At 34.1% G+C, this 14,237-nt stretch overlaps 1 protein-coding gene across 2 annotated transcripts in view; it reads right to left on the bottom strand.

Annotated features, from left to right (window-relative positions):
• The window catches only part of SMAP1 (small ArfGAP 1), a 189,963-nt gene that overhangs the window by 122,040 nt on the left and 53,686 nt on the right, over nucleotides 1–14,237 (bottom strand). For both annotated transcript variants that reach the window (XM_081293996.1, XM_081293997.1), the window contains exon 2: nucleotides 12,288–12,421. In XM_081293996.1, coding sequence (XP_081150122.1) covers nucleotides 12,288–12,421 — 134 coding nt within the window. The remainder of the gene's footprint in view (nucleotides 1–12,287; nucleotides 12,422–14,237) is intronic.

Genomic DNA, 14,237 nt, shown 5'->3' with positions numbered 1-14,237 from the left:
AGCTACAATTCCTCACATTGAAGCACTGAAACAATTTCATAAATACTTTTTTCCTGTTTCCATATGGAACACAGTCTAGTTGATATTGCTATAAGACAACAATTAATTCTGATTTTCCATTCTTTATTCTACTTTAAAAAAAACATATCTAGAAAAAAAATTCATGCCTAGACAACAGCTATTCCTTTCTCTTAACTTCTGTTATCCAATTAACAGTTTTCTTCATGAAGTCTTTTTCACAAAGAAACAAAAATTTTAATTACAAGAGTTACTGAATATACAAGGGTAAGTAGAAAATATAAAACCACAATGATTCCAGTATCATGAGCTGGCTAACTATATGCCAAAGAACATAAAATTACAATGGAAAAAAATACCAATTACTTTATACTAGGGATGTCCAATATTTTTTAAGAATGACAGATGTGGGAGATCAAAGATGGAAGATTAGAAGAATGTACTTTCCAGTTGCTCTGTGCCTTAGGATTCAAGTACAAGGAGTACTGCTTCTTAGTGAGGTGGGTGACAGAGGGAATCCATAGAAATTCAATACTGGACAGTCAGAAACTCATAGAGACTCAGAAATCTGGGTCCTCTAAACAGAGAACAAGAAAGACTATATTGGAGCCAAGCTGGTGGCACTGGCTGGCACCAGTACTCTCCAGAGCAGAGGGCTATCAGAAAGAGAAAAAAAACATAATGGACAAATTTGTCACAGGAAAACCTGTAGAACAGAAAAGCAGACTGAACTTAGTTGAGTACAAGCTGTACAGTGCGCTGGTATTTGAAAAGTGCTCAGTGTTTCTCAACTGGCAAGGGAGAGCTAAGGCGGGAGCCAGCCTGAGAAGGCCACACTGCAGCTTCCTGGTGTGAGAACCCTTGCTGACTCAGCAAGCATCTAACATGTGGTCTAGGTGTACTTGGCAGAATGAAATCTGAACAGGCACAAAGAAGACTGTATTCTGAAGGTTCAGGTCAGAGATATGGAAGGGAGTGCAACTTGTTTTCCCTTTGAATCTGGTGGTGCATGTGACTAGGTGAAGAGGGTCAAGAAACTGAACCTGGAAAAGCTGTATTTGTGAGCTGGAGTGGGAGAGACCTATGGAAGGAAGGTCACCCTGCTCTTCAAGTAGAATTCTTAGGAGGCCCCTGAGACCCAGATACCAAGCACAGATAGGCATCCTAGGGACCCCTGATTTCCCCATTCAAAACTATGCATCAGCCCTTCCTTGGAAATGCATCCACCTAATCTGTCCAAAACTCCAACTGACAATGCTCCCCATTCTACCCTATACCTTGAAAAAGAAAGCTGAGAACTATTTCAACTAGCTCCAGTACCAGGCCATTCCAGCCATTAGCTCAGTGTGCAACACAAAGAGGAAGGATTTAGCAACCCCCAAAGAAGGGGCACATAGCCCAGGGGAAAAAACAGAAGAAAAGGGGTTGGCACATAGCAGTGACTATGCATCCTTGTTCAAGGTTTTGATCACCTCAGCAGAGATAAGTCTTTCACGTTTCATTAAGGTTTTTTGGGTTTTGTTTTCTTTTCTTTTCTTTTGCATTCTTGTTGCATTTGTTAAGTGCTTCATGGATATATACACTTATACATGTATGCTTTTGTTTCTTTTAATTATCTATTATTTTTGCTTTGTCTTTCAAGGGTGTTTTTGTTTCTTTAGGCTTTATTTTCTTTCTTTTGTTACTCTTTCTTTTCTCTCAAGTATCCAAATCCTCCTGTTTTCTCTCCGATTTTACATCTATTACCTATGGTTTTCTCCTTTATTATAACCTTCACTTGCTATTTTTCTTCTGCTGTATCTCTTTGCACATATTATTTATTCTAAGCTTTCTTTTGCCTTCCTATCCTGTTTTTCCCCCTTAATGAGCTATATTTTTTATCACCTTTCAAACTATTTAGTTTATATGATTTCTGCCCCTACCATTCATAGTTTGGCAGTTATTAGTTCTATGGATGGCATACAAGCCTAAATTAATCAGAAAAAGACATAAGGTCACTTCATGATGTTAGATGGAACAATCCAACAAGAAGATATAATGACAGTAAGTATTCATGCTTCAAATGTTGGTGCACTTAACTACATAAAAAAGTCACTACTAGACTTCAAGATTCAAATAGGCCACAATACAGTAATTTTGGATGACTTCAACAAACTTCTCTTGCCAATAAAAAAGGTCACCTAAACATAACCTCAGTAAAGACCCTTCAGACCTAAAAAATATTACTCATCAATAGACCTAACAAACAACTATAGAATATTCATTCAACCTTAGCCAAATTAGCTTTCTTCTCAGTTGCTCATGGTATCTGCTCCAAAACAGACCATAATTTAGTTCACAAAGCAACTCACAGTAAATACAAAAAAAGAATTGATATAATTCCTTGTATATCATTAGATCATAATGGAAAAAATTAGAAATCAACACCTAGAAAAACTACAGAAACTATATAAACACATGGATATTAAACAATGTACCTTTGAATGATAAATGGGTGATAGAAGGAACCAGAGGAGAAGTGTAAAACTTATTAAAATTAAATGTGAATACAGATTTAGCATATCAGAATCTCAGGGAGACTATGAAGATGGTTTTAAGAGGAAAGTTTATACCTATGAGTGCCTACATAAGAAAATTGGAAAGATACCAGATAAACAACTAATGATATATCTAAAAGACCTAGACATGGAGTTGGGGCTCTGGTTCAGTGGCAGAGCGCTTGCTTAGCACACGTGAGGCACTGAGTTCGATCCTCAGCACTACATAAAAGTAAACAAATAAGGGCTGTGGCTGTGGCTGTGGCTGTGGCTCTGCAGTAGAGCACTCGTCTCATATGTGAGAGACCCTGGGTTCGCCCTCAAAATCACATAAATAAAAAAATAAAGGTACTGTGTCCAACTACAACTAAAAAAAATTTAAAAATAAAAATAAAACATAAATAAAATGAAGGTATGCTATGCATCTACAACCACTAAATAAATAAATAAATAAGACCTAGACAAAACCAGGAAAAAAAAAATTTAAATCCCAAAATGAGTACAAGGAAGGAAATAATTAAGATCAGAAATGAAATCAATGAAAGAGGGAATAAAAAAAATACAAATAATCATTGAAACGAAGAGTTTATTATTTGCAAAGACAAACAATGGTGCATACCTATAATCCCAGCAATTTAGGAGACTGAGACAGTAGGATTCCAAGTTCAGGGCCAGCCTCATCAACTTAGAGAGACCCTAAGCAACTTCAGGAGACCCTGTCTCAAAATAAAAAAATAAAAAGGCCTAGGGGAGGTAGCTCAGTGGTAAAATCAGGGTTTGATTCCAATTCTCAGTTTAAAAAAAAAAAAGTATAAACAAGATTGATAATCCCTTAGTTAAACTAACCAAAAGAAAAAGGAAAACCAAAATTTTAAAATCATAAAAAAGGAGGTATCACCATAGACAACACAGAAATCTAGAGAATCATGAGGGATTATTTTGAAAACTTATACTCCAATAAACTACAAAACCTAGAAGAAATAGATAAACTTCTAGACACATAAGACCTGCCAAAATTGAACCAAAAGAATACAGACACATAAACAGACCAATAACAAGCAATGAACTTGAGGCTATAATTAAAAGCTTTCCAACAAAGCCCAGGACCAGATGGATTCTCAGATGAGTTCTACCAGATCTTTAAAGAAGAACTAACGCCCATGTTCCTCAAATTATTTCATGAAATGAAAAGTACAGAACATTTCCAAAGTCACTATCACCTTCATATCAAAGCCAAGTAAGGACACATAAAGAAAATTACAGGCCAATAGCCCTGATGAACACAGATGCAAAAATCTCAATAGATCATTAGCAAATTCTATTTAACAACACATTGTGAAGACTGTACAACATGACCAAACTGGATTCATTCCAGGAATTCAAGGATAGTCCAACAAACACAAATCAATTAATGTAATCCACCACATAAATAAAATTAAGGTCATCTCAATAGATGTAGATAAAACCCCTGACAAAATTTAGCACTAATTCATGATAAAAACAATAAAGGGATAGAAAGAACTTACTTCAACATCATAAAGGCAATATACAACAAACCCAAAGCCAGCTACATAGTGAATGGGTAAAAACAAAGGATTGCCTCTAAAATCAGGAACAAAACAAGGATGTTCACTTCATGACTCCTATTCAACACAGTACTTGAAATTTTACCAGAGCAATTAGAAAAAGGAGAAAATAAAAGGGATAGAAACAGAAAAGGAAGAAATCAAATTATCACTGCAGATGACATGATCCTGTATTTAGAAGATCCAAAAAGCTCCACTAAAAGACTGACTTCTAGAAAAAGAAATCAATTTCCATGTATGCATGAGTTTGTTGGGATGAACCCAACTACTATGTATAACCATCAAGTTCTAAAATAAAAATAAAGAAACAAATAAATAAATAAGAAGAAACATATGTTCTAGAGGAGAGAAGCCCAGTACCCAAGTACCCACAATGTAAAAGGCAAAAATGGTTTACAAATCTAAAACATGAAGCTGGTGAGGGAGGAGTTATCTCCAGGGGGCTCCCAATAGGATCACTGCTCTCTAAAAGGATCATGGCCCCAGGACTACAGTTGGAGCTTGATGGACATTCACTGTGCCCTTCATATGCTCACACTGTCCAGTCTCGGACATTAATACTGAAGATCCCATCGTAAGTTATTTTATCTTTTTTTTTTTTTTTGCAACCTGGATCATATTAATGCTTTTTACGATTTAATAAATAACTCTCTTAATGGCTGCACGCACATGCACATATATACACACACATACAGACTCACACACACAAAGATTCTAAAAGCTCATAAACAAATCCACCTAAGTTGCAGGACACAAAATTCACATACAAAAATCAATACCTTTCCTATATGCTAGTAATGAATTTGTTGAAAAAGAAATCAGAAAAACAAATACATTCACATGGGTTAAAAACAAAACCCTAGGAATAAATCTAACCAAAAGGTGAAAGACCTCTAAAATGAAAATTATAAAACACTGAAAAGAGAAACTGAAAATTGAGGAAGATACTTCAAAATGAAAAGGCCTCCCATGTTCCCAGATAGGCAAAATTAACATTGTTAAAATGGCTATATTTCTAAAAGCAATCTACAGATTCAATGCAATCCCCATCAAAATACTAATGATATTCTTCACAGAACTAGGAAAAAACAGTCCTAATTCATTTAGAAGAACAAAACACCTAGAATAGCTAAAGTAATCTTACGCTGAAAAAGTAATGCTAGAGGCATCACAACACCTGACTTCAAATATACTAGAGCTATAGTAACAAAAATTACATGGTACTGGCATCATCCTGGGGGAAGGGGAGGGGGAGGAGGGAGAGAGGGGAAGAGGGGGGGAGGAGGGGGGGAGGAGGGGGGGAGGAGGGGGAGGAGGAGGGAAAATAATCAACTGTTAAAGAAAAATAAGAGCTTGTTCTTAGAAGGTAGTGGCAGACACATCACAAATACTACAATAAATCCATGAGTAGTATATCATCATCATGAGCTGTATGCCAGGGGAAAAGACAGTATATGAGGAAGATTTTGTTTAAAGAAAAATGTGGAAGTATATTTCAAAGAAGAAAAAATTTTAATATGCCTCACAGTGAAGAAACATACATAAACACACACACACACACACACACACACACACGTATTAAAAACAGGTAAAAAGAAAGAAGGAAACCTAAGAATGCATATAATGGCAAAGAAAATGGTAACCACTATGCTTCCTCAACTACTGCCCCTAAATAAAGAAAACAAAAAGCTGGAAATTAAGGCAGAAATATTTAGAGGTTGAGTAAACAGAAAATGAGAGAGAGGAAAGCTTCTCTTCTCTTAGTATAATGATGAACAGGGTGGTTTAAAAAAAAAAAAAAGCTGGGTTTAAATATGCTTTTCTTCCAGCCAAAATTTTTTGACTTTAAAGTTATTATGGTTTGGGGTTTTGTTCCCCAAAAGCTCAGGTGAGACAATGCAAGAATATTCAGAGGTGAAATGATTAAATTATGAGAGCTTTAACCTGATTAGTGGATTAATCCACTTGAAAAGGATTAACTGAGTGGTAACTATAGGTAGAGAGAAGCTAGAGAAAGTAGGTCACCAGGGTTGTGTCTTTAGGGTTCATATTTTGACCCTGGACAGTGGGAACTATCTTTGCTTCTTGGCTGTCATGCCCTGAGCTACCTTCCTCTGCCATGCCCCTCCACCATGATGTTCTATCTCGTCTTGGGCCCAGAGCAAAGAAGTCAGCCGACCATGGACTGAACTTCTGAACTATGAAGCAAAATAATCTTTTCCTCCTCTAAGTTGTTTTTGTCAAGTCTTTTTGGTCACAGCAAAAGGCAACTCTAATAAAAGCTAAAGTAAAAATGGTAAAAATATGAAGAGAGGGAGTGAGCAAGTCTACAAAACAATAAAACCAAGTTCTATAAGGGTAAGTCATATTGTGGAAACTATAATCTCAAATGTAAAGTTCCCCAAGATATAATTTTATAACTAAAGAAATGTTAAGGGGCTGGGGTTGTGGCTCAGGGGTAGAGTGTTGGCTAGCATGTGTGAGGCACTGGGTTCAATTCTCAGCATTGCATATATACATAAATAAAATAAAGACCCATTGACAACTAAAAAATATTAAAAGAAAGAAAGAAATGTTAATTGTGAAGGCCTGATGCTTCCTGGAAATTCCTAAGTACCACATCATAAATTATATCAATGAATAGTAACCAAAGAGGCTACAAAAGTTTACTAAAACATTTATAGACATATGAAATATTAAGAGTCCAGAGGTTATCGAGATAAATGCTAAATATATAGACTATATTTTCCAATATGGATAAGATTTCAGTATACTGTTTATTCAACAGCATAAATTTCAAGTAAGCTAAAAAAACTTGAAAATTAACATTCTTCTATAATAAGGATAAGACATTCTTCAGTTTTTACCGCTTCAGTACAGGTAATTAAAAGATTAAAATGATATAAGAATTCTTAAATTATACTCAAGATTAACAGTTAATATGTCATTATAAAAGATAAAAAATATAATGTTTAGAACAATATAAAAAATTTGGCCCTTTCTAAAAACTTAAGAAGTACTTGACAATAAACCCAATAACTGATAAACACATGACATATAATGCCTCATTTAAAATTTGAGCTGAACATTTAACTGTGTTCTTAGTTATTTTCCCTCAATGCTTTGAAAATGGTCCTCCATGGTTTAAGAAATTATTGTTGCTGCTGAATATGGAACACTAAATCATATTTTAATTATCACTTCCCCAAATCTGAACGATCAGTCTGAATAAACAGGAATAGTCTCCAAAAGAGACATTTCAATATACAGCAAAACTAACCCAAAGGGACAGAAATTAGAAATATTTCTTTTAAACATGAACCTCATTAAAAGAAAGAATTCTCGATTGTTAAAGGTGAATAATACTAAAAGAAAGACTTTCACAATTTTATAAAGTGAATAACTTTATTTCTATGTTAATAAAAATAAGTTTTGGTAAACAAATTATTTTCTTTTTTAAAAAGCATATCATTAATAAATAAATAAATAAATAAATAGCATATCATTAATTCTAAAACAGCCAATAGATATGGTAGATGTCCAAAAACTGAAAATGACACACAACATCTATATAAGTAACTGATAAATACATTACATATAATGCCAGTTGATAAATAAAAACAAGGCAAAATTTTATAAGTAGCTAAGCAGTTAACAAAAATCACACAAACTTGCCCCCTCAAAAAAGAACATCTTTATTTCGCTTGACAGAACTCAAAAAGATTAAATCATGTTTTCACATTTAGCTAAGAAAAGATTTTTTAAAAATAGAATTATCCCAACCTAAGTATCATCTTTGAAAATTATAAACATGATCATAATGAAATGCTGGGGAAGACAGAGTAGAACTAAATTCAATAAATTAAATTTATACCTACTGAATAGGTATAAATAAATTACCACCCAAACATTTTTTATATCAAAGACTTTTTAAAACATACATGGGAATAACTAAATCATATTTAAATTATAACTTCCCCAAATCTGAACGATAAGTCTGAATAAACAGGAATAGTCTCCAAAAGAGATATTTCAATATAAGCAAAACTAACCCAAAGGGACATAAATTAGTATAATATTTGTCACTGGGGGAGTTGATTAGAATTTGGCACAGGGGAACTTTCTAGGGTGATGGTGATGATGGTGACAGAGTATAGACATTTGCTGAAACTCATAAACTCACTGAGAACCATGAATTTTCTCTGTAACAATACTAAGGTTTTTTTATTCTTTTTTTATTGATTTTTTAAAAAATAAATGACAGCGGAAAGCATTATAATTCTGATTACACATATACAGCACAATTTTTCATACCTCTGGTTGTATATAAAGTATGTTGACACCAATTCATGTCCTCATACATGTACTTTGGATAATGATAGAAAACAATAACAGGTACAAACAGTGTTGGATTATATGGAACAAACCTACTACCACAAGAAATGAGATATGCTTAGGTCTCATTAAAAAACAACTTCAATAAACAGCAGATGCAATGATCTAATTATTCATCTCATAATGCCTTACCATCTATCAGTATTAAAAAGTAAAATAATTATTTTTGGTAAATAGTCTCAAAAAGAAATTCACTTATACGCAAATAATCTGTTTAATTGCTCAATAGTACATTTAGCAATTACAGATTAATAGGAAGCTAAACTGCTTTAAGTCACAAAGATATTTAATTGAAATGTGTCAGGTAAAACAGGCTTGGTGGTACATAGCTCTAATCCCTGTCACTCAGGAGGCTGAGACAGGAGGATATCAAGTTTGAGGTCAGCCTGGGCAACTTTAGCAAGACCTTCAAAACTAAAAACAAAAAGGCCTATGGACATAGCTCAGTGGTACAGCACCACTGGGTTCATTCTCTAGTACAAAAAAAGAAGTTTGTCAGATACTATCCTAAAATGTTTCACCTGCATTAACTTATTAGATTCTTCCAAAAATTTATAAGATAGGTACTATTTTCATTCATATTTTACAAATGAAGAAACTAAAGTACCCTAAGGTCAGGTATTCTGTGGAGATAACAGGTCTAACTGATAGTTTGACATTAGACATAATCTTCTTAATTACTCTGCTCAACTACCTCCCAAAAATTAATTGTTTTGAAATACACTAGTCTGAAATAAAGATTGTGCCTTACAGTTTTGAAACTTGGGATCTTCAACTATTACTTACTTATTTATATTTTGTAGTTGCAGAATAATTTTTAAATTACAACTCTGGCTTTGCTTGCAAAAACTCACAAGGCCCACCACAAAAATACAGGCTGGTCCATCTGTCTATATTATTTTTTTTAATATAAAACTCTATTGTTTATTGATTTCTAAGTATATTCTGTCAGATGTGGTTGCACACACCTGTAATCTCAGTGACTCAGAAGGCTGAATGACAGGAGAATCAGAATTTCAAGGTCAGCCTCGCCAACTTAGAGAGGTACTAAGCAACATGGTGAGACCCTGTCTCAAAAAATTAAAAGGGCTGGGGATATAGATCAGTGGCAAAGCAACTGTGACTTGAGTCCTCAGTACCAAAATAATAATAATAATAATAATAATAATAATAGATTTCTAAGTACATCCCAACCTTAGCATCCTCATCATGGCACATCTGGAAGACGAGTTCCATGAAAAGTGGGGCCAGGCAAAACATCCTCTGGTGACAATCACTAATCATAAAGTCTAGCATTTCAAAACAGTAATTCTTATTTCAAGAAATAGATAGGTTGGACCAAACAATGTTCAAATATAATTTCAAGTGTTACATGTTAACAAATAATTCTTTTTAAGATCCTTATCATTTTTGCAGGGGATGGAGGGGTTAAACCCTTACACATGTTAGACAAGTGCTCTATCACTCTAGAACCACAGCCCCAAATCCTTACATTTCTAATAATTCAGTGTCTTATCATGCACCTCTTCTATTTCACAATGAACTGCAGCCCTCTGATAGGAAATTTCTGTTCTAAGCTACAAAGCTGCCCACCTCAAATAATCTGTTATTTAACTCCTCCCAACAGTCTAATTGAGAAAAACAGTATTTTCAGAGAACTGAATTGTCCAGGGATTCCATGTCTTGTCCTTGATTTAAAATGAACTATTAAAAAGACTATACACTTTTTTGTCTCCAATGTTTTCTATCTCTATAACTCATTAGAAACACGAAGTTACATTTTCAAACTACACCTCATATAAACAAACTAGAAACAACATTGTAACATCTGTTACCACATTTGCCACAGAGATATTAAGAACACTGTTTTATATGAAGTGTTCAAAAAACTCTAACTTCTTTGATGTAACTATATGTTTTCTCCTCAAGGATCTTGAAAATGCATAAAGAATCATATTTCCTTTTATACCCTCACCAGCAAAAAGCTCAAAAACTATTTTAAGATAGAACTAAATAAATTATGCTTGACTTTATAGCTGGAAGTCTCTATTCTACTCTTTCTACCCTTACCTTATTCCATCTATGCAAATTTTTGCTTTTTGTTGATTCTGAAGTACATATGCATATCACTGAGGTTGAACCACATACAGTTAGCATTTCATATCTTTAGTTTCTGCATTTGTGGATTCAATCAACCACAGATCAAATATATTAGGGGAAAAAACTTCATCTGTACTGAACATGCACAGACTTTATTTTTGGACACTATTCCCTAAACAGTATAACAACCATTTGCATAGCATTTACATTGTATTTGCTATTATAGGTAATCTAGGAATGATTTAAAGTATATGTAAGAAAGAATATGCATAGGTTACATGCAAATACTACATACACCATTTTCTAAGGCACTTAAGCATCCATGGATCCTACAATCTGGAACTAATTTGTGGACATCAAGGGATGATTGCCTATTTATGCATTTAGCACTTTACACTGACTAAAAGAAATTTCAAAAGGGAATAAGAAGTAGTGTAATTTCACAGAAAATTAAAAAGTAAGACCAGTAAAAAATGACCATTTTTACATTTGTAGCCAACCATAGGATTAGAAAGTAAGAATTTGAGGGTGTAAGAGTGTTACACTGGAAAAATGGTAAACTCTTAAAATTACATACAAATTTATCTCTAACAAAGCTAAACCACTCTAAACAAGCCTAAACTGGTCATAAGAACATTCTCTCACTCAACTAGCTTCCAAGTATCAGACCTGATTGAATGAATATCAAGATTACCACTCTAGGCCAGGCGTATTCCACAGGCCTTTAATCCCAGTAGCTCAGGAGAATCACAAGTTCAAAACCAGTCTCAACAAAAGTGAGGTTGCTAGGAGCCACAAGCAAATAATATGATGCATGGCACCTTCGGTTGTAAGGTGACCGCCAGCTAGCCACTGAGATGATATGATTATGTTAAGATTTACATTCATATGGAAGTTGGACTCCTGCTGTTCACCTTGGCCTGCTACGGGACTCATGTTACGGGACTCCTGGAGAGTTCCCATTGGTTGGGGAAGGTAGTAGGAGGGAATTCCAGGGGAGGTGGGGGGGGGGTGCCGGTTCCGGTAGACAGAAGCGTGGGTGGACCGGTTTTGGCTTGCCGGCGCGTATGGAGGATTGGCGGCTTTTTCAAAAATAAAGTTTTGTTCCTGCTTGAGTGGCTCGTGATTCTGTGCCCAGCCAAGACTGCGGCATGAGGTATTAAGCAACTCAGTGAGACTCTGTCTCTAAATAAAATACAAAACAGGGCTGGGGATGTGGCTCAGTGGCTGAGTGTCCCCGAGTTCAATTCCGGTACATCCCACCCCCCTCCCAAAAAAAGAATACCTCTCTGTATAGAAGGGAAATCCTTCAAGTAAATTTTCAGGTTAGAAATCATTTTTTTTCTTTACCTTTACCCAGGCTTCCTCTACTGATAGGAAAATAAACTATGGAATTATAATGGCAAATTTCATTAACACAAAAAATATTGTTAAAATACCTTAAAATCAGCATTTTAGATAAAAATTCAAAACTGACTTTATTGTAGATCCAAGAATAAAATAAGTATCTGTGAATTAACAAGTCAAATAGCATTCACATTTTATATGTAGTATACTTCTTTTCAATGTTAATCCTTAGATGCAAGAAGAGTTAGATATTTTTAAATCATTTTAAATATTTTTAATAATTTCTTATAAATGTAATGTTTACCTGTATCTGTTCTGGTGTCCATTGGTCTAGGTTGACTGATTTGACCCTGGATATATGAACCCCAAGATTTCTATGTATTCCAGCACATCTTATGCAAATAAACACACCAATATTCCAGGAAGCCCATCGGGGACCTAATTAAGGAAAAGAAACAAAGAAAAGCAAGTATTAAAAACTAAAAAACAAAACAAAACAAAAACCCACAAAAGCATATTAGAAGCATTCTGATATTTATACCATTATAACAGAAATTTAAAGAATCATATGCTCAAATTTTCAAATCATTCTGACAGCAGCTTGCTATGATGACCTATGACCTGGTTGCACTGAAGGTTATAAATAAATCTTCCAGAACCTTAACCATATTACTAAGTTTGTTTTCTAGAAACTTCTCCTAAATCTAAGATTTTTAAATTAATCTATATAAAGTTATTTCACTGACCACAGTTGAATCAGTAGTACTGTTGCCCAGTAAAAAAGTGAGTTCTTTAAATACATAAGATACTAATTAAAATACTAACAAATAAAAATTTTTAATACTTTTTTCTTTTTTGCCGATGTTTTCTGGATATGTTGCCTGAACCGCACAACCCTCCTGTCTCAGCCTCCCAAGTAGCTGATGTAACACATTTTTAAAAACTAAAACATAGGGCTGGGAACAGAGCTCACTGGTAGGTAGAGCACTAGCCTAGCATATGTGAAGCCCTGGGTTCATCCTCCATCACCACAAAAGTAAACAAACAAAAAAATAAAAACAAATCCCAACATTATATATAACTATAATACAATGCGCCAATTTTTATTCATTGAAAATTCATTTTTTTCGTTGAAAGTATATACTTAATGTATACATACATTGAAAGTACTGTATCAAATAAAATAAATAAAACATAAATCAATAAGGAAAAAAAAATTTTTCAGAAAATTGGCCAAAAGCTATGAATGGATAATTCATAGAAGAAATGTATGGCCAACAAACTTATGAAAATAGGTACATCTCACTGGTAATTATGGAAAATGACCTATGTTGCATACAACAGAGTTTTAAAATACATTAGTACTGTATACAACAATGAAAACAAGAACTGCCTCAAAAAGCTTTATAGGAACTGAGGTATACTGTAAAATGTTACTTTTTTGATCATGGTCAAAAAATCCTGAAAATATTAGAGATACTAACAGACTCAAATATTCAGGAGCTTATACCTGATTTCTATAAATTACTTGATTATGAAAACTTTCAAGTTTTTTAAAAAATATTGTAGGCTTATGTTTTAAGTACACTTTTTTTTTCTTTTTTCTTTTTTGCAATGCTGAGAATTGAACCAAGGGTTTGGAGCATGCTAGGCAAGTGCTCTACCACTGACATAAACCCCCAGACCCTTACTTTTTATGTGAACTTGAAATCTACTCTACTAAAACATTAAAGCCAGTAATTACAAAACAGAAAAACTAAACACATGTCCCTCCAAACTCCTTAATTACACAGGAAGTAGGTTATGTATATACAATTTTTCCCAAATATCTTGCTTTTAAATTTGAGAAATGACATCCACAAGCTGACAAACATACATTTGGGACTTCAAGGACTACTCTAGATACAGTTATACCTCCAGTTATTTTCCATCTGTCTAATCATTTCTAACTCAACTATCTGTAACACAACTATCCATGTTTTGAAGCTTACACAGAAATCTATAGTATACAGTTAAAAATAAATAGCTGCTACAATTTAGCAGTTTAGTCTCAAACAAGAAAAGTTAAAGAAACACAGTTGTCTCTCAAATTCCACTGTGCTTATGCATCGCCTGAGGATATTATAAAAATGCAAACTCTAATTCTGCAGTACCTGGAGTGGCACCTAATAGTGAATTCCCAGTAGTGCTTATGCTGCCATCCACAGACCATATTTTGAATAGTAGGGTTTTACATTACTGTTGACAGTCTTCA

This window comes from Spermophilus citellus, assembly GCF_964194105.1.
Source record: "Spermophilus citellus genome assembly, chromosome: 5".
Classification (NCBI taxonomy): Eukaryota; Metazoa; Chordata; class Mammalia; order Rodentia; family Sciuridae; genus Spermophilus; species Spermophilus citellus.
Note: the sequence above shows the minus strand (reverse complement) of the source record. Positions and strands in the feature narration are given on the sequence as shown.